Source organism: Globicephala melas, chromosome 11, assembly GCF_963455315.2.
Source record: "Globicephala melas chromosome 11, mGloMel1.2, whole genome shotgun sequence".
NCBI lineage: Eukaryota > Metazoa > Chordata > Mammalia > Artiodactyla > Delphinidae > Globicephala > Globicephala melas.
This window is the reverse complement of record NC_083324.2, coordinates 32,357,647-32,384,630: the sequence shown is the minus strand read 5'-3', so window position 1 is coordinate 32,384,630 and position 26,984 is coordinate 32,357,647. Positions and strand designations below refer to the sequence as shown.

General features: G+C 43.0%; 1 protein-coding gene across 6 annotated transcripts in view; it reads right to left on the bottom strand.

Moving 5' to 3' along the window:
* The window catches only part of ARHGEF3 (Rho guanine nucleotide exchange factor 3), a 311,851-nt gene that overhangs the window by 24,755 nt on the left and 260,112 nt on the right, over positions 1-26,984 (bottom strand). For 5 of the 6 annotated variants that reach the window (XM_060307980.1, XM_030867470.2, XM_060307982.1 and 2 more), the window contains 2 exons: positions 16,907-17,014; positions 2,119-2,289 (listed from right to left, as the gene is read on the bottom strand). In XM_060307980.1, the coding sequence (XP_060163963.1) occupies positions 2,119-2,289; positions 16,907-17,014 (279 nt within the window). Of the gene's footprint in view, positions 1-2,118; positions 2,290-16,906; positions 17,015-18,118; positions 18,829-26,984 lie in introns of those variants that run through there. The other variant, XM_060307981.2, reaches the window with a different exon arrangement.

Here is a 26,984-nt window from a genome sequence, read left to right as displayed (position 1 = left end):
CTGCACAATAAATAAAGTTACAGGAGCTGGCTGTGTGCAAGAGTGTGTAAATGGACGCAATGATTTGCTTCTGTTAAGCCATCATAATTTAAGAGCGATGATGTGCAGAACACTCTTTCTCTCTCATCTGACAGTCTCAACTGTTGGCAAACTTTATGTTATTAAAGAACTACATGCCTGTGGTGACTACTACGTTTCTTTCAGACCAGAGGGAAGAGGTGAGCAGGCTTGGAGAACACCTCCATCCCTGGGGTTGATGGACAGCAGGACAATGAATGTGCTCCCTGGCCCAGCGGGCAGAGGCAGAACACTGCACTGGAGGCCAGTGCATGGTGACCCCTCTCAAGGCCCCCAGTAAAGCTTCCATGTCATGCCCTCCTGGTACTCTACTTTGTTTAACCTTTTATTTTGAAATAATTAGACTCACATGAGAAGTTACAAAAATAATACAGAGAGGTCCTGTATAGCCATTACTCAGCTTCCTCCAATGGTGGCAACTTACATAACTACAGAGCATTATCAAAACGAGGACATGGGTGGCTGCAGTACAATTAAATATTTTTACTTGGACCTTCCTCAGATTTCCTTGTATGTCTGTTTTACCAGAGCGCAATGTGGCCCCCAAGAGAGGAAAACCTCAAAACCCCACACTGGGATACACCACAGTCAGGTGTCTGTGGAGGGGGGTGGGCAGCACAGTGTGACTGTGAAGACCATGGGATTTGGTTCACTGCTCCAGCTCTGTAACTTTCTAGGTGGGTGACCTCGTGTTCACTGTACCTTAGTAATCTCTTCATCTGCAGAATCAATCCCCCCCCTTCCTTCCTTCCCACTGTACAAGTTATATATGCACACTATTACACAGAAAAGTATAAAGAGGAAAATTTAAAATTATCCACAATACCATTTGTTAACCACTGTTAAGATTTTGCCATATTTCTGCAAATGATTTTTTCAGTGTACATATTATTTTTAAATTATTTATTCATTTTTTAATAGACAAACATTGACATGGTTCAAAATTTACAGTTTAGGAATGGGCACATGGTGAAAACTTCCCTCTCACCTCCTCCTTCTCACCACCCAGTTCACCTCTCAGGAAGCAACAATGTTACCAGCTCCTTACATGTCCTTTCAGAAATATTTTATGCGTCTATAAGCAAATATGCGAGCCCGCATGTGCGCGCGCACACACACACACACACACACCCATTTTTACTTTTTTTACGTAAATGGTAGCACACTATACCACCCTATTTTGTGCCTTGCTTTATTCACCTAGCCATACATACATATCATCACTTCTCGTGTTTCTATAGTTACAGAATGTATGCACATTCACTATGGAACCAGGACCTGGTAATAGATGTTCAGGTTCTTTCTGGCACTATTGTAAACATCACTGTGATGAATAACCTTACACGTGCATCTTTTCATCTGTGTACAAGTGTGCCTGGTTGATAAAGTCCTAGAAAAGAATTGCGGAAGTCAAAAACCTAGAAAGGTTTTTGCCAGCGTCAGGTTCTCTGCTAAAATAGATATTCCAAGGATTTCATTAGATGATGCACCTTTGAAGTGTTTAGCACAGCCTGGCACATGACAAGTTCTCTGTAAAGTAGTATTATCATAGCCATCTAGGCTACTGATTCAGAAAATTTACAGGGAATGAAATTAACTGCATTCCATATTAAAGTTTTCCCCAAAACTGGATCAAAGTTTCATAAACTGAGTATTTTAAAATATTTAAATAGAATATTTAGAATATTTAAAATATTCTAGAAGGTGCTATTAAAATATAAGTAAAATGATTATTTCTGTGAACTCTATGGTCCTAAACAGACACTTCCTGATTCATCTTCTTTGTAAATTCAGATTTTCACATCAGTGTCTTTTTTTTTTTTTCCCCCCACATCAGTTTCTTTTAAAAGTCAGGGCCACACCCATCCAGCTGGATGCTGGTTTCTCAGCTCCTTACAAGGTCTGACATGCCCATTTGTCGTCCTTCTATCAATGCAGTGAAGAACTGACTTGGAGACTGTGGTGTAGACCCCAGCTTGGCTCTTGCCTTCAGTGTGCCTTGTTCTAGAAACAAGGGCAACTCCAGGGGTCCCAGCCTACCTCCTGACGTTTGATTTCCTTGGACGTGAGCATCTGATTGACGCACACGTCGAAGGTCTCACTCCACAGCTTGCTGTCTCTCCGCTTCGTGCTCGAGGGGGCGGCATTTCTGGACCAGGGTCTGGGGGCGAGGAGGTCAGGGCGGCTCTCGCTGCGGAAGCTGATGGAGCGCTAAACAATGAGAAAAACAAACCGTCACGGGGGCAGCAGCAGGACTGGGTGGATCGTTTGAGTGGCTTCCTGTTACTGACAGAGCATAAATCAGACATTTGCAAGAAAGAGAGGACAATGTCACAAGGCCTGTGGGAAGTAGGGCATTGTCTTATGGCTACGTGCTAAGGAAAATCGGGCAAGGGGCCGCTTTCAGAGACTTGAAGGGAGTATCCGTTCTGCGAGACCGGGTAACCAAGTGTACCACAGCACAAAAACATTTCAGGTCAAATGCATGCGCAAAGGTGGCTCTCAGACAAGTCATGAGCTCTACTTTTCTCCCGTGGACACCTCCGCTCTTGAGAACAACAAAGGTTAACAGTAGTGGATGTCCTTCAAAAAAAAAAAAGCAAAAAGAACATCTGGCCAGTACTCCTACTCTCCTCCTCCTTCTGGGGACACTGCCTACTCTCCTTGGGTATCCCCTCTCACATAGTTTGGGCGGGCTCCCCCAGACCTGACCAATCAGAGTACTCCACCACCCTGGTTCAGAGGGGGACATGCGATTCCCTGAAATTTGCTGTGTGCTTCATGGGAGAAAGAGCAGAAGATTTTTCCTTTGGGATTGTAAGCTCACGAAATAACATAAGCAGGAGTTTCTTGAGGCAGCTCTCTCTGTTCACAGAGAAGAGTGTGTCTACTATAGGAGAGAATAAAGGGACACACAGAATAAGGGATGGAGAGAGAGTCTGAGGGAGGGAAGGAGGGAAGCAGCAAGCTCTACCCACACTCAGCCCCTGGATCTCAGTGTGCTTGAAGCCAGGAAGAGCCACTAAGACTAAGGGCTAATACTGATACATTCCTCTTTCTGTTTACATTCGCCTCAGTTGTGGTTCTCTCTGTCAGTTACCATCTTGGCAGCAAATGGTGCCTGTTCCAAGTTATGTTCTTATTTTACAAAGAGGTCCTGGTAGACTTTGGGGTGGTCTAATCATCCAAAGTCCTCCCCTGTGGCTGAAACATGCTACCACAGTGCTTTCTCTTGACAAATACAAATGATCAAGAAGAAAGCTGAATGCATCATATTCAGCCTTCATCCTAGATGATTTCAACACACTTACTGGAAACTTTGCCAAAGCAATGAGGTGTTGCTGTGCTGAAAAGCCACATTCTTATTTAGCAAGTGTTCCCTGCCATGGCTGTGGCGACATGTCTATGGCCTTCAATGTGAAGTTCCAACTCCTTATTTTGGCACAGAAGTCCTCTTGTAATCTGACCATGGTCTATCTATCTAGAATCACCTCCTGCCACTCACCCATGAGCCCCCTATTCTCCAGCCCTACTAGGCTATCTGCCATTCCTTAAATGTACCATGCTTTGCCATTTGCTGTGCTTCCTTCAAGCAGTCTTCTCTTCCTGGAATGCTTTTCTTTCGTTGCCTTGCTGGCTAACTCCTAACTGTCCTTGGGATATAACTCAAATACCTCCTCTAGGAAGCCTTTACCAGTGTTCTCCCATCCTTTCCCAGAACAATCTGGACATCTCTCTGATATAATGATGATCAGATTTTATTATACTTATTGGTCACCTGCTCTGAATTATAAACTTCCTGAGGGCAGGAACTGACTTTGCATGTGACATATGAGCCGTCATCTCTGAGACGTTATAAGGTAGCTTCCAAATATTTTGAGATTCAACCATAAAATTTAAGAAAGTAAAGAAAAATTTAAAAGAACTATTCAACATAAGGGCGTTGTTAAACAAGTTATAATTCATCTGCTTGATAGAATGTTATCTAGCCAATTAAGATAATTCTGAGATACTTTTAACAGCTAAAAATTCCTTCTTTGTAAGTTAAAATAAAATTAGGATTAAAATCTGTGTATGAACACTTTATAATTATGAAAAAATGCACATGAGCAAAGATACAAAGGGAATGCCACCAAATCTATTGTTTTTGCCTGATGACGTTATAGGTAATTTTCACCCTAGTTTACAAATTTGTATAATTCTAGAAAAATGAATAAATGAAAAAAAAAGAAATTGCCAAGGGGCTTCAGGGTATCACCACAACCTTCTGGAAGCAGGAAGCGAGCTCTGTTTGCAAGCAGTAACACAGTTCCTCAGGCTGGCCTAGGCACCTGTGAGCTCCTGGGCTCATTAATGAGCTCATGATCACTGGACCAGCCCTGTGAGGGTCAAGAAAGTACTTGCTCCAAATGCATTTTACTAATGGTATCTCACAAATCCCTGTGATCTCTTGAAAACAGGCCTTTATAAACAGTGACCAGCCTAATGCTTGCAGATCCCCCCGGCACTCAAAATCAATTAGCCACAGGCACGGAAAGGTCAAAACAAGCAAAGTGAGTCACCAAGTAACTCACTCATCTCAGTTTGCGGTTCTGATGCCAGCTGGGGCAGGAATTAAAGAGCAGAAAGAGAGGAAAACACAAAAAAGAAGATTCAAAATCAAAGACATTTTCCACTTTCACTTGAGAGAATCAACCGCCTTCTTTGTTGCAGTGTCAGCCCCTGACCAACTTCAAGTGTCCCCCGTCCCCACCACCAGTTTGAAAGTAATTTAGGCTAACTTTAAATTTTCATACAAAAATATATAAAATTAAGTACAAATCCCCTCATTTTCCCAAGTACACTTCCTAGAAGTAACTGCTATAAGTTTGTTCGAGGTCTTTCCACACCTTTTCCATGCATTTGCTAATATTCACAGAAAACAGAATGTCTTCTCTTTTCATTCAACATGTCTCTCCATGTTAGAATATAAGACCCACTCTTAAAAAAAAAAAAAATTTATGGAGGTGAAATTCACATAACATGAAATTAACCACTTTGAAAGTGAACAATTCAGCGGCCTTTAGTACATTCACTGTGTTGTGCAATCACTACCTCTAGCTTGAAAACATTTCCATTGTCCAAAGTCACTCATTCTTTTTTTTAACTGAGGTACAGTTGGTTTACAACATTATATTAGTTTCAGGTGTACAACATAGTGAGTCAAACATTTTATAGATTATACTCCATTTATAGTTATTATAAAATATTGGTTATAATTCCTGTGCTATACAATATATCCTTGTAGCTTATTTATTTTATATATAGTAGTTTATACCTCTTAAGTCACCCATTCTTTTTTTTTAAATATCTTTATTGGAGGATAATTGCTTTACAATGTTGTGTTAGTTTCTACTGTACAACAAAGTGAATCAGCTATATGTATATGTATATCCCCACATCCCCTCCCTCTTGAGCCTCCACCCATTCTTTTTAATGGCTACAGAGTTAGTGTCCCATAGTCTGGATGGACCACATGGATTTAATCAACCTCCAACTGATGGACATTAAAAACGTTTCCAGTGCCTGGCTATTATAAAAAGTGCCTTAGTGAACATCCTTTATGTATTTATGCTGGTATTTCTGTAAGGCAGATTCCTTAAGTAGAATTCCTTGGTCTAAGAAGTATCAACTTCTTAACATTTGATAAGTACTGGCAAATTGACCTTCAAATAGTCTGTTCAACTTCATAGTCTCCAGAAAGGTATATGATAGTACCTTTCCCTTCACACTCATAAATAGGATATTATTATCAATCTGATAGGAAGAACAAATACATCTTAATTTCAGTTTCATGTTTCGAACATAAGATTGAACATATTTTTATGTTTTTATTGAAAAATTTCCCAGAGTTGGAGACTTTTTTTCTGTTGCAGTTTGGGGAAAAAAAAGAGAGAGGTGAGCTATACTAGGGGAGCTCCATCTCTAAGAATTCCTGGTTTTGTCTTTCCTTAGTGATTGCTGGGCTTGGGTACTAAGGGGGAAGGGACAGGGATGAAGTTCACCACGTATATCACAGAGGGGCCGTACATACTTGCCCATGCTTAGTACTTCCGATGAGTTCTCTCTGATCCTCACAACCCCCCTGAAAGGTGAGAGTTTATTCCCATCTGGCTGATGATTAAACTGAGGCTAGGGAGGCTAAGGTATCTCCCCAGCTAGGATTCAAAACCAGATGTGTTTGACTCCAAGACCTGAGCTCTTTCTACTACGGGGACTGTACCTGCTGTTTACATGCAAATCATGCATTGCAGGGAGGTTTCAGTCAGATGGGACTCAGCCTTCTTGGAGTTTAAGTCTAGTTAAGAAGAGGGAATGCATTTGCTCAGTTTTAGGAATAATGACTGAGTGGCTCTTTGACCAATCAAACTTCAGATTTACACCTTTAATTTGGATGGATTAAAACAAACATTTTGTCTTTTTAAAACTCCACTTAGAAAGGGGAAGGATGCTGAAAAGAAGAATCCCAAAGAAATAAAGAATGCTGGACAGAGGTATGGTTAGCAGCTGGCTGGCCCTGGAGACAGCTCACAGCCAACCAGGCCCAAGCCATGGGGGGGTGTTCATGACAGTGCTGACCACACACCATACCTGCACCCCTACCAGTCATCAGTACAGCTGGCCACAATTAGATGAGAGGATTGGAGCTGGCGGAGAAAAAGTGACTACTGCTAGGAGGAAAAACCCAAAGAAGAGGAATGCCTTGAGAGAGAGGAGAACAGCCACGTCCCTTCCAGTGCCCCTGCCACTGCCCATCCCCCTGCTCTGGCTCTCTTTCACCATGTGCTGTGTGATATCATTTACCGGTTTGTTTCTGACATGTCTGTTTCCTCCCAATAGAAGGTAAGCTCCTTGAAGACAAGGATATCTATTTGTTCTGTTCACTGATGGATTCACCAACACTGGCACATGGTAGGACCTCAACAATTTTGCTTAATGAATGAATGTCGTTGCTTGTATGTGCTGGGCTCTGTGAGTGGGGCTTTAGAGCCCTGCTATGCCCAAGAGGTGAGGATTCCTACCCTTTTTTTTATAGATGAGGAAACTTGAGGCTCTGAGAGGGTGATTCTTTGCTGAAGGTCATGCAGCTAATAAACGGTGCTCCAGAATTTAATAACCCAGGTCAGTGGTGAACTCAGGATGACAATCCACATCTGGTCTATTTGAGTGCAACTCTCCCCCACCCCTTGCAATTTTTTTTTAAATGCTTTTTTTAAAAAATTAATTTATTTTATTTTTGGCTGCGTTGGGTCTTCGTTGCTGCGCGCGGGCTTTCTCTAGTTGCGGCGAGCAGGGGCTACTCTTCATTGCGGTGCGCGGGCTTCTCATTGCGGTGGCTTCTCTTGTTGCTGAGCACGGGCTCTAGGCGCACGGACTTCAGTAGTTGTGGCACGAGGGCTCGGTAGCTGTGGCTCTTGGGCTCGGTAGTTGTGGCTCGTGGGCTCTAGAGCGCAGGCTCAGTAGTTGTGGTGCATGGGCTTAGTTGCTCTGCGGTACGTGGGATCTTCCCGGACCAGGGCTCGAACCCGTGTCCCCTGCATTGGCAGGTGGATTCTTAACCACTATGCCACCAGGGAAGCCCCCACTTGCAATTTTTAACCAATATCCTACCCTGCTTCCTCTAGGGTAAAATTTAAAGTGTGTTGGAATGCATGTGCCCAAATAGATGAGTCTCAGGCTACTTCTCAGTCTGTGATAGGGAATCTCAGCCTTGCCACCACTAATGTTTTGGACCAGAATATTCTTTGTTGTGAACGGCTGTCCTGTGCATTGCAGGATGTTTAATATTATCCTTACCTCTAACCACTAGATGACAGTAGTGCCCCCCCCCACCTCAAGCTGTGACAACCAACACATCTACAGATGCTGTTGAATGTCCCTTGGGGTGAGAAACACTGGTCCACGGTGACCAGGAGAGGCTCACTTCAAAGTAAGGGACCCAGCTTGGAAGGGACTGGATTCAAAACAGAATCATGTACATAGGACCCCCTAGTTATGGGGATTCTGGGCCTGGACTGAAAAATGTTCCAGGACAAGCAAGAGTTTCCATGAGGGAATCTGGCCCAGAAAATGAGTCAAAAGCCCAAAGCTCATAGTTACTGGCAGCTAAAATAACAATGGCCCCATAGCAGGCACAGATACTGCAGATTTAGGAAATGGGTGCTCATGTTTATGCCTGAACTGGCTATATGGAAAAGATGCTGTAGGTGGGAAAAGGGGGCCCCTTTACACGTGTCAGAGGAAATGTAAACCCAGCACGTTAGGCATGATGGAAGATTTGGTTTGTTAATGCTGCCCGTTCCGTGGGGTACTCCCTTGTCCTTTTCCCAAAACAGAAGGTCTCTACGGCCAAAGATAACACGCTCCAATAAAGAGTTCAAGCCAGGGATATTCTCTACATTTACCATTGCTATTTTGTAGCAGATAGCTTACTATTAAATGGATTGACATACTTCACTCTGTATAACAGACTCTAGGTCCACCCACCTCACTACAAGTAACTCAATTTCGTTTCTTTTTATGGCTAAGTAATACTCCATTGTATATATGTGTCACATCTTCTTTATCCATTCATCTGTCGATGGACATTTAGGTTGCTTCCATGTCCTGGCTATTGTGCAGCAAAGCACACAATAGGTTTTTTTCCCTATAAAGTGGTGATGAGTTCTACCCTGCAGAGTTTTGAATGAGGCCATGAACATAAAGGACCTTGCACAGAGCTTGGCTTGCTATAAATACTGAACTAATGGAAGATGTTAGTACTAAATTTAAAATGACAACCTTTAAATTGCAATAGTCAACTATTACAACAGTCTAATTATTATTGCAGGAATGGTAAAGAACAGCAGAAAATCAGGAGTTCCTTTTAACACAGAATACAGGTTACTCCTCAACTACATCCTTACCTTCCAGACAGGTAATAAGTATGGTTTCTGGTTGCTTCCCCCAACACACACACACACACACACACACACACACACACACACACACACACACACACACACACACACACACACACACACACACACACACACACACACACACACACACACACACACACACACACACACACACACCCCTCTACCCCTTGGGCTCATTCTCCACATCTGCCAAATAACTTAGGACCAAAGATTTTATCAGCTATAGAAAGTATATGACCTTGGACCAAGGGGTGATATTTGAGGTCCTTGGAGAAGAAAATCATGGTTGCCAGCCCATGGAAATTAAGCACATATGCTGGTACTCTTCCTACTTACTTCTCAGATCTAGATGGCATCAGTCTTTCCACACTCCTTCCTCAAACCTGAAATGTCCTCTCTCCCCTTCATCCTCATCATCTCTGAGCCATTCCAGGCCCAACACAAACCCTTGCACCCTTGCCCAAAGAGAGGGAGAAATGTGACTATGAGTCTAGAATTAGGATGTGAGAACACAAAGAAGCAATTCTGTCCAAGACAGATACATGTCAAAAGTAGAGGCCTGATGCTCAACATCACTAATTATCAGAGAAACGCAAACTGAAACTACAATGAAGTATCACCTCATACCAGTCAGAATGGCCATCATGAAAAAGTCTACAAACAATAAATGCTGGAAAGGGGTGGAGAAAAGGGAACCCTCCTACACTGCAGGTGGGAACTAAAAATAGAACAACTGTATGATCCAGCAATCCCACTCCTGAGCATACACCTGGAGAAAACCATAATTTGAAAAGGTACATTCACCACAATGTTCACTGCAGCACAATTTACAATAGCCAAGACATGGAAGCAACCTAAAGGTCCATCGACAGAGGAATGGATAAAGAAGGTGTGGTACATGTATACAATGGAATATTACTCAGCTGTAAAAAGAATGAAATAATGCCGTTTGCAGCAACATGGATGGATCTAGAGATTATCATACTAAGTGAAGTCAGACAGAAAAAGACAAATATCATATGATATCACTTATAGGTAGAATCTAAAAAAATGATACAAATGAACTTATTTACAAAATAGAAACAGACTCACAGACTTCAAAAACAAACTTATGGTTACCAAAGGGGAAACATGTGGGGGTGATAAATTAGGAGTTTGGGATAAACATATATGTACACATTACTATATATAAGATAGATAATCAACAAGCACCTACTGTATAGCACAGGGAACTCTACTCAACATTTTGTAATAACCTATTTGGGAAAAGAATCTGAAAAAGAATGGATATATGTATATGTATAGCTGAATCACTCTGCTGTACACCTGAAACTAACACAACATTGTAAATCAACTATACTCCAATTAAAAAAAAAAAAAAGTAGAGGCCTAACACTAGTGCTATCAGATGGCTTGGTGTTTACACTCTTTGACCAGAATTCCACTTCTGGCAACATAAAGTAAGGAAAGAAGAAATAAAGACATATCCAAGATTTGTGATCGGGATGTTTAAAGCAGTACTATCTATAATGGTGGAAAAATCCAAACAATTTAAGTATTCAACAATAGAAGGGTGATTGAATAAACATACATCCTTTTGACAAAATACTATATGAACCGATTAAGAATTGAGATCATGAAAAATATTTAATGACGTGAAAATGTCTTTATACTGTAAGGTTATTTTATACTGTTAAGACAAAAGCAAGTTAAAAAATAGTATGATTACAATTTTGTTTTTAAAAAATACTCACACAAGTATATAGTAAAAGAAAAGTTTGCCTGAGTAGATACCAAAATGTTAATAGAAGTTTTTTGGTGATGGGAAGATGGGATTACAAGAATTTTTATTCCCTTTCCTGTGCTTCTCTATATTTTTCATTTTTAAAAATGATGTTATATAATCAGAAAAGAAAGCCCAATAGGAGGTACTTTAAAAAAATAGGACAGGTTGGGCAGGAGGGACAAGCGCTGAGGAGGCGAGCCGGGCAATGGCGGGGATGGTGCTCAAGAGGCTGATGGCCGAGTGCAAACAATTAATACTGAATCCTCCGGAAGGAACTGTGGCAGGGGTCCAGAAGACACCTGTTTTGAGTTTGGGGTTTCTCCTGCCATCCTGAGTTTCCCACTTGATTACCCGTTAAGTCCTCCAAAGATCAGATTTACCTGTGAGATGTTTCATCCCAACGGTAAGTGCTTTTGAAGTAGTTTCAACGGTTCCAGGAGAGGCCTAGAGATTGTGTGCATATGGGCATTCATGGTATACTGCTATTTTGCTGTGTGTTTGGAAGTTTCCATAATACAAAGTTTAAAAATTCATTATGGTCAGAAGAGTTGATTGAGGAAGTCAGCAAGTTCAAGGTGATTAACCATAAAATGCAACTATGAAGAGGATTGTGGGTAATTAAAAAATAACTAATAAGGGCTTCCCTGGTGGTGCAGGGGTTAAGAATCCTCCTGCCAATGCAGTGGACACAAGTTCAAGCCCTGGTCTGGAGGATCCCACATGCTGTGGAGCAACTAAGCCCGTGCGCCACAACTACTGAGCCTGCGTGCCACAACTACTGAAGCCTGTGAGCCTAGAGCCCGTGCTCCACAACAAGAGAAGCCACTGCAATGAGAAGCCCACGCACCGCAACGAAGAGTAGCCCCCACTTGACGCAACTAGAGAAAGCCAGTGTGCAGCAACGAAGACCCAACGCAGCCAAAAATAAATAAATAAAATAAATTAAAAAAAAAAGATTATATTGAAGACAAACACATTCTTTAGAACAATACCTGTGACGTGGTTTAAAGACAAATACAGCCAATAAACTGATTGAATTATGTGAGTGTGTACTAAGAATAGCCTGATAATATTATTTTTGATGTTCAGATAATCAATACAAATAGTTTTAAAATCTGGCCTTACTGTAATAAAATATATATATATAGGACAAATGTCATAAAAAAAACATTCAACACAGAGTTACATAATAACATAAAAATATTTACAACCTAAATATCCATTAATAGGAGACTGGTTATATAAAATAAATCACATCATGTTGGAATAATATGTACTCAGTCCATTAAGATATTTTCCAAGAATAACTGATATAACACTTCCCTTAAGCCATAATAAAACTTTCATCCAGCTAAATGACAAAGGGAGGATGAAAATAAAAGAGATAAACAAGATACACCAGGTAAAATGCAAAAAAAAGAAAATAAGAAAAGACAAAATAAAATCCAAGACAGAAAGCATTAAAAGAAATAAATAGAAATATTTAATTTTAATAAAAGGTACAATTCCCCCAAGAGAGCGTGACAATGACGAAGAGGAACCTTTATACACCTAACTGCATAGCCTGGAAACATGTGAGGCCAAGACCAATAGAGATGCAAGAAAAACTGATCATCCACAGTCCTTGGGGCCACGGGGGGAGGTTTAAATCCAGAGGTAAACAGAAAACACAAAGATAAGGCTGGAAAGACTGTAACACCAAATTAGGTCCAGAGTGTGTAAGTTTCATAGATAGACCTAGAATAACACTGAAAGGAAATTATAAAGTATTAACAGGGGTTGTTTGGGAGTGGAATCTTTCTCCTTCCTCTTTTCCGTATTTTTCCGTAATGAGCATACACTCTATAATGGAAAAGAAATACAGTTCACGTTCAAAGAGAACGCAGGGCTCAGTTACAGGGTAAGGAGCCCAGCATCCCATAGCATGCCCTGGACTTGGCCTAAACAAGTCCACCAGCCGCACAGCCGTGACGGGGAGGTGGACTCAGCGATCGACCGGCCGAGGCAGCTCGCCTTCGTCACTCCACATGAGGAGTGAGCACAGACCAGCCCCTTTCAGAGCTGGGCAGCCCAGTGAGGGGATTTATAGGCCCAGAGGGATCTAGACATCTGTGCTCCAGTCTACCAGCAGCGCTAACCTCCCTGGTCAGAAGCAGATGGAGCGCCGTGCAGTCGGCTCTCCCTCTCTGACCTCCACAAATGCTGCCTTTGTGCTGAGGCCCGAGCCGCCAGTCCACAGGGGGAATGGGGGGCAGGGAGGCCACAGAGAACAAGTCCTGCAGTGTCTTGCTGAACTGTCGCTGCAAGAACCACTCACATTTGTGACTGGGCTCTTAAGCTTTTTGGAAGAGGCTGCCAGCCCCGAGCTCTCTCGATATCCTCCTGGGCTAACCTGTGGCCTCCAAGGAAGCCAGAGGAAGGACTGCTAAGTGTTCTATTATTGATTAAAGCATCATGTTTGGGCCTAACTCATCTCTCCTCCTATGATAAAAGGAACCCAACCTGAGAGACCTAACTGGATATCGCAGGGATGTGTATGTCTCTAAGGTGTCAGGAGCCAGGGACAAGGGATACTGCCACAGAGGAGCAAGCTGCTCAATGACAGCAATGAGTTGCTTTGGGAAGCAGAAAAAAATAATACACACATATGGGTAAGGAATGAAGGACTACAGAGAGGCTTGAGGCAGCCCTGTACTCCTTGTTTTCTGTTTCTCCCCTCTTAGAACGGGCATCAAGACCACCACAGGCAAAATGGGAAAGGATGTGAAGGTGGCCCACTAAGTATGCCTTTGGGGCCTCCACCCCTCTCCCCCCCACAATCCTCCCTGCTCCTCAGGCTACATTAACACCTATCCCGCTCTACCTGGGGAAGGAAGCAATAAAGTCATGAGGCAATTATTGGGATGCTAGGACTGGAAATAATTCTGCAAAACTTGCACTGCATGTGCCAAGGTGACTTACAGGGAGATACGTGGGGGCAAGACGGCATTCTCTGTGCTTTGCAGGTCATCCTGCAAACATGGCTGTCTAACTCTGCATACAACCTCAGGGACATATTTCCATTTGCTGACCACTCCCCCCGCCAAGGACACACTCACAGCATAAAGACACTGTTCAAGTTCTCTCTATGTTCATGTGCATAACCATTATGAATAATTATTCTGTTTCTACTGGGTTGTTTCTGTCCAATAAATGGAACCTGGAATTAGCTATTTATCATATTTTAAACAAGAAAATAAAAACTATTTTGCCAAAAAAATTTTTTGAGGTTTTAGAAACCAATTTCCACCTGTCAGATTTCCCCGCCTCGCGTCTGGCTTTCTCATCTTTGCCTGGCCTCAGTCTGTTGGATTTCAGACATGGCTTGATTTCCTTCTGTCCCAGTTCTCTAGGTCAATGCAAATTTGTAGGGTGATCAAATATTTCCTGCAGTGTTCCCTGTGTGGGATCTGTGTAGGGCAGAAACAGGAGAAAAGAAATAAAGGTTGCCTGGGAAGCCTAAGGAAAGATTTTGAAGGTATGACAATGGAAGATCTTAAAGCACTGTGCTTTGAGTCGGGGCTGGGCTGTGGGGAGGAGGCATAGACAGTGCTCTCCCTGGACCCATGAGCATAAACACGGAGTCTACAGGCCAGGCAAGCTGATGGCAGTGAGTGAAGAGGCCAGGTGTTGGGAGGACAACTGAGAGAAGTGGGGACATTTGTAGATGACAGTTGGCTGGCTACTTAGGCACAGCTCATAAGTGCCATGTGGGAACATAGGCCCAGCACTGCTAGGCCTTCCAATTCCTCAAAAGAAGTCAGAAGTCCAGATTCTTACGTGGACTGTTTTGATTTCTAAACGTTAGCTCAAAACAATGTGCAGCCAAACAAAACACAACCGAGGGCCAGATGTGGTCACCAAGTTGCCAGAAGGCAACTCTACCCAGGATGTAAGCAACGTGAGGGCAGGAGTTAGAGCCTGGTGCATGACGAGGGCCCACTTAACTCTTGTGGAATGAGTGAGGCCCTTCCTGGGGCAGACGGTGGACTCTCCTCAGAGAGACAACGGGAAGAGATGGCTGGCAACATGGAGGTTGAAATAACTACGGTGAACTTGAGCCACAGCCACTGGGATGGGAAGGAAAGCGTGAAATGGTAAGAGACAGGCTAAAGAATTTTCAAAAAGCAGAACTCAGCAAAAGACCAGATGTGCAGGGCTAGGGCAGTGATGATCTTCCAGTGGAAGCCTGTGATGAACTTGGCCATAGGGCTTAGGGACTGGTCACTGGGGAAAGAAGGTGAACACACTTTTCTTCACTAGCTTCGAAGACCTTCATCTGGCCCCCCAAGACGACCTTATTTTTTTTCTCCTCCATTCTCCCACAAAGGGGATCAGAGGATAACCAGGGGCCCAGAGATTCCAGCACAGAGCCAAACCCATAGCTAATGAGACGATGAGGTGTTCTTTGGGGAGAAATATTAGCAGCGTTAACAGAGGAATGGGCAGGGAGGGATTAGCACTGGTGAGGGACGGCACCTGTAGGAAAGTGGGGAGAAGAGCTTGGGCTGTGCAAAGTCACAGCACATTGGCTGAATGGTGTGGTAACAAGGACAAGCGTGGGTGAGGGAGACTTTAAACAGTTCTCAAATCATAGATTTCATAGCATGGGACATAAGCCTTGGGTGCTGGTCCACAATTTTTTTTTTTTTTTGGCCACACCACACGGCTTGTGGGGTCTTAGTTCCCCAACCAGGGACTGAACCCGTGCCCTTGGTAGTGAAAGTGCTGGGTCCTAACCACTGCACTGCCAGGGAATTCCCTGGTCCACAATTTTCTTAATGACTCAGAAAGTCAAGATAAAAATACCGCTAAGCAAAAGTATTCAGGACATGTAAGAAACTGGCAGACTCAAGACTACTCCTCAGCTGAACAAGGTGAGCCTTTTCATGGCATGACTTTCGTGGGCCTCAGTCTACAAGAGGATTTTTATGATTATCATATTGGGCCCAAGGCCTTAAGACAAATCTCGATTTTCACTTTAAAAGATAAACTTTATCAGGAGTTTACAAACCACCTGTTAGCCAAAGAATTATTACAGTAGTTAATATTTACACCTTAGCTGGTTAGGAAGTTAGTGATTACTAACTACAGGCCAAGGCACTATGCTAAGTCCTTTAAATGCACTATCCTGTAAATCTTTACAAGGATTCTATAAAGGAGCTGGTAGCATCATCCCCCAATGTATCCATGAGGAATAAAAGCAAGACCTAGAGAGATATGAAGTTATCTGCCCAAGGTGACAAAGTCTTTGAGTGACACAGCCAAGGACAGAAGTGAGATACTTCTACTCCAGGGCCCTTGTTCTCAGTCAGGGGTCAACAAACATTTTCTGTAAGGGGCCAAATAGTAAATATTTTTGGTGTTGTGGGCGATATGATCCCTTTCACAACTACTCAACTCTGCCTTTGTAGTGCAATGGCAGCTACAGAAAACATACCAACATTTAGGCATGCCCGTGTTCCAGCAAAACTTTAGTTATAGACAGCAAAACTTTAGTTATAGACACCGAAATTTCAATTTCATATAATTTTCATGGGTCATGAAATATCATTCCTCTTTTATTTTTTTTCCCAGCCATTTTAAAAAGTAAAAACCACTCTTAGCTCCAGGGCCACAAGAAATCAGGGGGTGGGCTGAGTTTTTTCCCACATGCTATAGTTTGCAGACCCTGGTCTAAATCACTAGGCTCTCCTGCCCTCCAACTTACATCATGTGCTGGTTCCCTTGGGAGGCCCATAGATATGTTAGGACAAAACCTATGATAGCGCATCTGGATGGGGCATAGGACTGTGAAATATAATTGTGAGGAGCCCAACAGAGATGACTCCTCCAGTTACACCTCGAGGGACTCTGCCTGACACCAGTTTACAGCTTGAAAACATCTCTTTCTTCCTTTCAGTCCCCTCACTTGCTCTCTTCTGTTTAAGTAAGCATTGATTCACGTCAATCTGAAACCAGGGGAGGTTCTAGGTAGGACAGGGATGGCTCCTCCCACACAGCGTGGTTTTCTGCAAACATGAGCCCACTGTGCCCTTCTTACCTGCAGGGTTTGGCTGAAGCGCTTTAACGGTGTGGCCTTCACGGGTGGGATGAGGTTTGCTAGGGATGTGACTCTGGAAAGAGGTTTGACTCGTTTATTACTAGGCTCCTGTAGGGTTAAAAAAAAGGAAAGGAAAATGTCAAGGTCAATTACGAAGACAACATAACTCCACTATACAGTCAATGTCCCCACTCCACAAGCTGCTGGCTGCACACCGATCTGTGGAATGTAAACAGTGCTCTGTCTCACTCCAGCTGTGTGGAGGTGACCTGGCTTAGGAGCCAGGGAAGGAGAAATGGCAGAGGGATGTCAACAGAAGCAGCCTCTGAGTGGACAGCAAATGGGCAGGGATCTCTCCTTTCCCTTCACCCCAAATATATCTGCCAGCTTTTAAATCAGAGGCTTCCACTAAGTAGTATGATTCTCCTCAACCCCTCCTGTAGAGAAAAGCTGCCTCAGATTTCCCATCCAATGACCTTGTCAGGCAGTTGTCTTTTGATGCTTCTGGTTTCATCTTTTTTTTTTTTTTTTTTTGCGGTACGCGGGCCTCTCACTGCTGCGGCCTCTCCCGTCGCGGAGCACAGGCCCCGGAAGCGCAGGCCCAGCGGCCATGGCTCACGGGCCCAGCCGCTCCACGGCATGTGGGATCCTCCCGGACCGGGGCACGAACCTGTGTCCCCTGCATCGGCAGGCGGACTCTCAATCACTGCGCCACCAGGGAAGCCCTGGTTTCATCTTTTTAAAAAATGTTTTCTCCAACTTACCTGAAGCCACTCTCCAAATTTCTAATATGCAATGGCTTTTCTAAAGCACAAAAAATCATTTTTTTTAAGTATACCAAATTAAAAAAATATTGTTTAAAGAAGTTATTCTATTGCTAGGCTCTTAACAAAGCATCTTTGTATCTACAGTATATTTGAAATGCACATATTAATAGTTATAAATAACCACCAGACAGCAAAAGAAAACGTATAGAGAGAAAACCCTACCATGAGCATCAGTTTTTATACTACACATAGACACAAGTTTTGAAAATCACCTCCACATAAAACGTGCAAATCTGCAAGTTACCCCAAACCAAGCTGATGGATGAGGGGAGCCTACCCATACCAATGACTCTGCAGATGAGAATTACATAAATAAAAACAACAGGCTGTGGAAAAGAGAGAGATGACAGACAAAACACTTTCCAAAGACAAAGAGAACAGTTACCCTTGTCTTCCTAAGCTCCATCTGACCTGCAGGAGATGCTTGACAGCACATGAAGACACCAAATTTTGATGGAAAAAACCAAACTTGCCAATGGTTGTGGCAAAACTCAATCATTTCCAAAGGGAGCCACAAGATGCTCATCTTTCTTTTTCAGCCATTGCCTTCAAAGTTTTGAGAGTTAAGCCAGAACTTCAGATTCTCCTGAATACCCCTGCAGGGTGTTGTGAACATAGTAGGTGCTTGGAAAAATCTTGCCTGAATTTGGAGTTCTGCTGAGAAACTCTCATGTCAGTTTATGCCCTTGCCAGCCTCAGAAATCAGAAGCATTCTCTGAAACAGACCCAACCTTTCTGGCATTCAAACAGAAAAATTAAAAGGCTTTTTAAAAAGCACAAAACAATTCCACAACGTGGCCAGGAGTGACTTCATGATTTCTCGAAGCAAATACTTCCAAGATGGAGAATGAATCTGGGCTGCCGGGTACCTCTCCAGCCTCTTGGTATGCTGAGCTGAACAGACAGCAGGAAACTCTCCGAACACTGGGAAGGCTTAGTTCCAAAATGCAAAGGATGAATCTCTCAACATGAGAGACATCGCATTACAATTATTTAAATGCTGAAGAGAAAGATCCAATAGCCCTTCTGCTTCCAGGTGACAGCGCCCTTCAAGGATGCTCCCTGTCCAGTGCCTGGCTCCTGAGTATCTGTGCCCAGAGGAGGATTTTTAAAATATTTTTTTACGTCAGAGCTCCATTACCAGCGGGCATACTGAATACACACACACACACACACACACACACACACACACACACACACACACACACACGCACGCACACACAGCCTCTTGAGCATCCCCTGAATGGCTCCTGCTTTGGCTGGAAATGCCAGAGTTGTGATATACCACCTTTGGTGGCACAAACTGCATTGCAGCAAGTGAGAAGATGGGGGATTTCCTAGAGGATTAGGACTTGGTCTCAGATAATCCTGCACGTACCTCAGAGCCCATTGACTCCTAGGTCTCTGTTTTATTAACGGCTAAATCTGTTAGGTCACAAATTCTATATCAAACTAGGGAAGTTGAAGGGCAAACGCCAATTGGCTTCTCTTGCTTTGAAAAGGGGCAGGGAGCCCTGCATGCTTGGCAGGATGAGGGAAGATTCGGCTCTGTTCCACTTGCTGTGTCATCTTTTCTAAGGTTCTGCTGACTTTGCTGCCCATTTTACATGAGCCAGTCAGATGGGTGTTTTTCTGCACCGCTATAAGATGAATGCACAGTGCAAATGTTGGCCCCTCTGCAAGTTGTGTGCAGTGTTGCTACATGAGATTGTAATTAAAACTCCTTTCCCAAGGCTTTGCCCATTTGGAAGTAAACACTGGGCTGCTCTCTGGCAATCTGACATTCCCAAGTAATGAACAATCAAAACAAACCACTGCTGCATGATTTAGTGCTTGATCCAGCAAAGCGGGCAGGTGCAATTTCACAACCAGAACATTTACAGGTTATTGAATCTATAGAGGAGGCTTTATGCCTGACCCACATGAGTCAAATATGAATTATGGTGTTCTCCTTGAGGGCTTCAGTGAGAATAGGAGATTAAAAAAATTCTTGGCCTAATTTGATTTTTCTTTTCCATTTACTCAGTATGTCTCGAGCTACATTTTACTGCTGTCTAAAAGGAGCCTCAGGGAAAATGTTTCCAGATTCTAGTTAAATAGCTCTACTGAGAACTAGCAAATGCAATAAGAGGGATGCTTTCAGGCTTTACAGAGAGATAACAGAACACAACCTGCAGAAGCTTCCTAATCCAACAACTCAGCTGCCAGACTAAGCTGGGCAAGGACACTGCTAAACCCAGGAATGAAGTGTCCTGTTTCAAGTACAGACACCACCCTCACCATGCAATTCTAAGCCAGGGCAGGAGGACATCTCACCAAAGAGGTTAAAAAAATAAAACAAAAAAGAAAAAGGCAGGGGCTTCCCTGGTGGCACAGTGGTTGAGAATCTGCCTGCTAATGCAGGGGACACGGGTTCAAGCCCTGGTCTGGGAGGATCCCACGTGCCACGGAGCAACTATGCCCGTGAGCCATAACTACTGAGCCTGCGGGTCTGGAGCCTGTGCTCCGCAACAAGAGAGGTCAGCGATAGTGAAAGGCCCGCGCACCATGAAGAAGAGTGGCCCCCGCTCGCTGCAACTAGAGAAAGCCCTTGCACAGAAATGAAGACCCAACACAGCAAAAATTAATTAATTAATTAATAAACTCCTACCCCCAACATCTTAAAAAAAAAAAAGAAAGAAAAAGACATTGAGTATTCTGTGTGGGCAGTATTTTCTGAATAACAACCTTTTGCATGTTTTCCAGACCTTACACCTTTTTTTGTTTTTCCTGTCTTATTGCACTGGCTAGGACTACCCGTATATTGTTGACTACAAGCTAAAATAGCAGGTACCATAGTCTAATTCCAAATTACAAAGTAATTATTATGAAGGTTTCATCATTAAGTATTGTATTTGCTGAGAGTATGGAAGAGACACCCTTTATCGGGTAGAAAAAGTTCCTTTCTGTACTAAGTTTGCTGTGAATTCTTATCATGAATGATAAAACTGACTTTTATCAAATATTTTCTCTTCACCTTTCCAGAGGACAAGGAATGGGAAAAAAGAAGGAAGAGGTGGGAAGAAGGAAAGGAGAGGATGAAGAAAGGTATAGAGGTCATATTTTTCATAAAGGAATTGATTCAGCAATTTTAAATATCTCTTGTGCTTGAATTACAAACAAAGGAGAATAAAGCACTCCATGTAATTTTTTTTTATTATTATTATTTTTTTGCGGTACGCGGGACTCTCACTATTGTGGCCTCTCCCGTTGCGGAGCACAGGCTCCGGACGCACAGGCTCAGCGGCCATGGCTCACGGGCTCAGCCGCTCCGCGGCATGTGGGATCCTCCCGGACCGGGGCACGAATCCGTGTCCCCTGCATCGGCAGGCGGACTCTCAACCACTGCGCCACCAGGGAAGCCCTTTAATTTTATTTTTAATGTGAGATTTAATTAAATAGATTTTAATATTCCTTCCCTAGGGGATACAGTTCTTATCATCTCCTTATTCTTCCCCCCCAAAAATAGAAACCAAAGCACATTATATACAATGTAAGAAAATGTCTATCATATCAATATAATTTGGCACTATTTCTTATTCCTTAAAAAATAGTTCCATTCTAATAGATGTGGCATACAGTAAACCCTCACTCATTCTCCCTGCACTTCACTTTTGCAGCCAGAGTGGGGTTGGAGAGCAGTAGGAGAGTCTTTCACATCACGTCTGTAGCTTCCCTGAGACTCTGCTTTTACTGAGTCACAAACACGGCCCAGGAGGGGCCAGAAATGCAGCCATTAGTGCAGGACTGACTGCTCTATTGCAGGGCAGCACTGCTCTTAGATGCTCTACACCTGGCCAGGAGCAAGAGAGAGGTGAGAAACGACTGTGCTAGCAGATGCTTTTGCCCATGAGTTGATGGAATCATAAATAAAAAGTCTTTCAAATGTTTAGAAACGCCAGGAAGCCTTATGCAGGGCTACATTTGTGTGACAGGAGATGTGCTGGGAACCGCACACCCAGGGGTCACGTGTCATCCAACAGTAACCCTCTAGAAGGCTTTCATCATCCTCATATTAAACAGGAAGTTATGATCTCAGAGTGATGGAGAAGCTCTAGAATTATTACATAATAATAATGAGCTCATATTCATTGCAGTGACTCTTCTCTATGCTTTACAGATATTTACTAATTTATTCTCCTAACAGCCCTGCAAGGTAGCCACTATTGTGATCTTCATCTTAAAGATGGGGAAAGCTAAAAAAGGTGGCCAGGATTTAAACCTAGGCTAGGGAGGCTGGATCCAGAGCCCATGCCCTACTCCAGGGCTTGGCTAACTTTTTTGTAAGGGGCCAGATGGTTAAATATTTTAGGCTTTGAGGGCTGTCCAGCCTTTGTCACAACTACTCATCTCTACCATCAGCCATAAACAGTATGTAAATAAGTGAATGTGCCTACGTTCCATTAAATCTTCATCTATAGACATTAAAATACGAATTTCATATAATTTTCACATGTCACAAAATATTATTCTTCTTTTGCTTTTTTTCAACCATTAACAAATACAGAAACCATTCTTGAAGGCTTGAGGCCTTTTTTTCCCCCTGCTCATTAGAAAAAGGAACATGAGTTTTGTGGGAGATTCCCCAATTTTCAATTAAGTATTCTGCTCAGTAGAGAAGAGGACACTGTAGAAGATTCTAGAAAATTAATTTCCAAAATACTGTTTTCTGACAGCACCTTTACTATACTAGGCAACATTCAAAATGTTTAGATCCTGAGTTCCACTTCCAAGTACTACTGAGTCAAAAATAAGGGGTAGAAATCTGATTTTAAGATGGTATGTGGTCAAAATGCTCCATAATACAAAGATTTATTTCAATGGACAGAAAACAGTTTTGCAAATGTACTATTGAATGCTGAACTGCAGCTGACAGGTGCCATCTGAGATTTTTACTTCAGTTGTTAGTGAGGGCCTAGTGAGAAAGGATACTGAAGAGGCAGACATCATCTAGAATCAACAGTAATTAGAAGAAACCTGGTAAAATGAAAACAAAAATCCCACTACTGAATTTCAATAATTCTCAACTGATATAGGCCAGAATAGGGAAAGGCCCATGTGGCTGGGAAACTGAGAGCTGAGAGGGCTACCTTGAAACATTTAAACTTAAAGACCCAGCAATCCCACTACTGGGCATATACCCTGAGAAAACCATAATTCAAAAAGAGTCATGTACCAAAATGTTCACTGCAGCTCTATTTACAATAGCCAGGACATGGAAGCCACCTAAGTGTCCATCACCAGATGAATGGATAAAGAAGATGTGGCACATATATACAATGGAATATTACTCAGCTATAAAAAGGAACAAAACTGGGTTATTTGTAGTGAGGTGGATGGACCTAGAGACTGTCATACAGAGTGAAGTAAGAGAAAAACAAATACCGTATGCTAACACATATATATGGAATCTAAAAGAAAAGAAAATGGTCAGAAGAATCTAGGGGCAAGACAGGAATAAAGATGCAGACCTACTATAGAATGGACTTGAGGATACGGGGAGGGCGAAGGGTAAGCTGGGACAAAGTGAGAGAGTGGCATGGACATATATACACTACCAAACATAAAATAGATAGCTAGTGGGAAGCAGCCGCATAGCACAGGGAGATCAGCTGGTGCTTTGTGACCACCTAGAGGGGTGGGATAGGGAGGGTGGAAGGGAGATGCAAGAGGGAGGGGATATGGGGATATATGTATATGTATAGCTGATTCACTTTGTTATAAAGCAGAAACTGATACACCATTGTAAAGCAATTATACTCTAATAAAGATGTTAAAAAAAAAAAACTTCTAGGTCACTACAAATATTCTCATGTTCTCACTTCCCTTGACACCTCCTAATGCCAAGGCCTTCCCACCCTTTCACTGTATTTTGTTGTCATATCACTATAGTTTCCTCCAATCGGTGACAGTTCCTCAGTCTTCTGTGACAATGATACTTTTCAAGAGTGCTGGTCAGTTATTTTGTAGTATATCTCTCAATTTAGACATGTCTGATGCTTTCTCATGATTGGATTCAGATTATGCATTTTTGGCAAGAATACAGCAGAAGTGATGTGCCCTTCTTGGTGCATCATATCTGGGGGACATGATGTCACTATATCTTATAACTGGTGACATCGACCTGGACCAGTTGGTCAAGGTGGTACAAGGGGTTGAATTGTGTCCCCCACAAAAAGATATGTTGAAGTTCTACCCCCAAACCTGTGACAGTGGCCTTATTTGGAGATAGGATTTTGGCAGATGTAATCAGGTTAGGATGAGGTCATATTAGATTGCAGTGGGCCCTAAATGCCATCGTTGGTGTCCTTATAAGAAGGGAAATTTAGACAGAGACATACAGGGAGACAGCATATGATGATGGGGGCAGTGATTAGAGTGATGCATCTACAAGCCAGAGAACACCAAAGATGGATGGCAAACACCAGAAGCTAGGAAGAGGCAAGGAAGAATTCTCCTGCAGGTTTCAGAGGGAGCATGGCCCTACTGACGCCTTGATTTTCGACTTCTAGTTTGCAGAAGAGTAAGAAATAAATTTCTGTTGTTCTAAGCCTCGCCTCTTGTGGTACTTTGTTACAACAGCCCTACAGGAGGTATCTGCTGGATTTCTCCATTGTAAAGTTACTACTACTCCCTTTGTAATTAATACACATAAATGGAAGAGATTCTTTGTGACTACGTGCATCCTCTGGAATTCAGCTCTGCAAGTGCTTACCCAGCATCTGCAAAGTGGGCTTCATGGAAGGGTACACGTGTCACCCTTGGGGAAATGTCTTCTGGATGCACAGAGAGAACCAGAGGTTGATCCAGGCAGAGCACCCAAGAGAGTAAGCCTTGGCTGGAGTGGGGCAAGTGAGGTGTTCAGCAGGTAGAGCACAGTGGAACACAGGGGCATGGAGGACACAGAGGCAGCAACGAGGAGTCCTTCGCAGAGCAGTCTGAGCAAGAGGGGAGCAAAGAAGGGGAGCTTCTATGGAAACTACAAGTGACTCTTCATCTTATTTTTTTGGAAATAGAAAAAAACAATAATGAAATAATGGTTCCTAACTCCAAAATTTCCATTAAAAATTTTTTTGTTTTCTTTCCCCTGGCACGGAGCTAACTGACCTGGTGTCATCTGTTACTAGAAGTTAAAAGGCAAATAATGAGGCTCAAATTCCAACGGAAACCTGGCTTCATTGATTAGGCCAAACGCATTTCAGAATTATTGGTTTCGAACCCACAAGGTGAGCAAAAGGTCTTCAAAAGTAGAACTATAATTTCCCCCTAAAAATGCCAGGTGATTATAGGTGATTTCAACAAAGGTCCCACAGACTTTGTGGACTCTGCCAAACCGCCAGGAACAGCTCTGGGAAGAATCCCTGATACCTTCCCCCCTGGCTAATCTCAAACGTGGAGGCCACACCCTTGTGTTTATTTTCTCCAGCTGCAGGTTTGGTTGCCTTGCACTGTGTATCCAAGGGAGATTAGATTTCCTTTTTGATGAAATGGCCCAACTCTCTCTGCATCAGATGCTATAAGGAAAACATCCTAATTTCCTTCTTTAAAAGAAAAAAGTGCTTTTTGGGGGCTTTGTTTTGTTTTGTTTGTATTTTTGCTACTGGGGACTAAGGAGAGTCTGGATAAATAAAACCCACAGGACCCTCTGAGTTAGTTCAGTCTCATGGCCAAGCTGTAGACAGGGTGTTGGATTGTTGTGTTGAGGAGCTGACGATTTCTGCAGCCTCCCCTCACGGCAATGCTAAAAAGCACTGATGGAGACACCACACACAAAATGGTTTGGACAGATCCACAGATTAAACCATCGACGCTTGGGGCCATAAAACTGAACACATTAAGGTTGGGGAGATGCTCTTTATTCCATGTATATCAAGTCTGTTTTGGCTTGAGCCAGTCAGCACCTACGGCCTCTGGCCAAGGTCAGCCTGTGAGGTGGCTGCTTTTAGGGGGGTCTTGCTTAGGGCAGGAGCATCAGAGGGGGATGCTAGACTAAGCTCAGACACTGCTGGCATAAGCCTCTGAAAGGATGCTCAGTTCCAGCCCCAAACACAGCTCCCATCAAATGCAAGCAGAAAAATGAGAAGAGAAAGAAATCACACTTTATGACAATTCATGTGGTCATCCTGGCTTCATTTCCTCCAGGCCTCCCCTGCTTCCTTCAAGTTCAAAGCACGTGCTGGCAAACTACTATCGCTCTCTAATATTTGTATAAACTGAATGGCAAAATGAAGGAAAGGTGAGTGTGGGGCGAGTCAGATGGATTTCATCCAGTGTACCTTGGAGGAGCGATTAATTTTACTACAAACTCTGAGAGGGCAAACGTTACTGGCATACCATTTTGTTTCTGAGGGAGCACCTCAAGAAAGTTATTATCTTTATTCCTCTCATTATCATTGACTGTTTGCTCCCACACTGGAAAAGTAGCCTGTTCTTCTCTGCCATGGGGATATTCATTTTTGATGAATGGTGGTTTATGGGCCGAAAAACAAAAAACAAAACAAAACATTGGAAAATAATTCAGTAAAATATGGGACTCTCCGAGAGCCGAGGTGGGCAGCAGCCTAGGTTACGAACAAAATCTCTTAGCAGTGCCAGTAAAATAAAACAGAACCACTGTTTCAGACACTGTATTTTTGGCTAAGGTTTCACTCCTCAATTACTTTCAAAGTTATTCGTTTCAGTCAACATTATAAGGGTAAGTCAACATTTGTCCTGGCAGCAAGCCCAAATTTATTTTATTAGTCTGCTACCGGTTAAATTGGCCCATGATTAAAAATATCTAATAAATAGCCCTAAAATATTGGAGTTTAGTAGAAAACCACATTCACGTTCTCTTACACAGGATGTTACTATTACTTAACCTTGGGCAGAAGGAGAAATGCACACCCACGCCCCGGTAAGTTCCTTTTAGCAAACGCTAGCCCATCGCCTGAAACTCATTTTGGTCATGCCCAGACATGGCATTACAGACCTTCAGAGAAAGAGGAAGCTAAATATTTAGCTCTCTCTGCAGTCTCTGGCTCCACATATGCCTTCTGAGCATCAAGCAAAGCTCTTACTCCGTCAAGGAGAAAGGGCCAGATGCTCAGAGCTGAAGCGCTTTAACAGTTCGACCTCCTGGAAAAGTGTGAGAGCTGCCAGCAGGCTCAAGCCTCTGTGGCCCTTACAGGGAAGCCAACCTTAGGCCCAGAAGATGTTTTCTCATGAGTAGA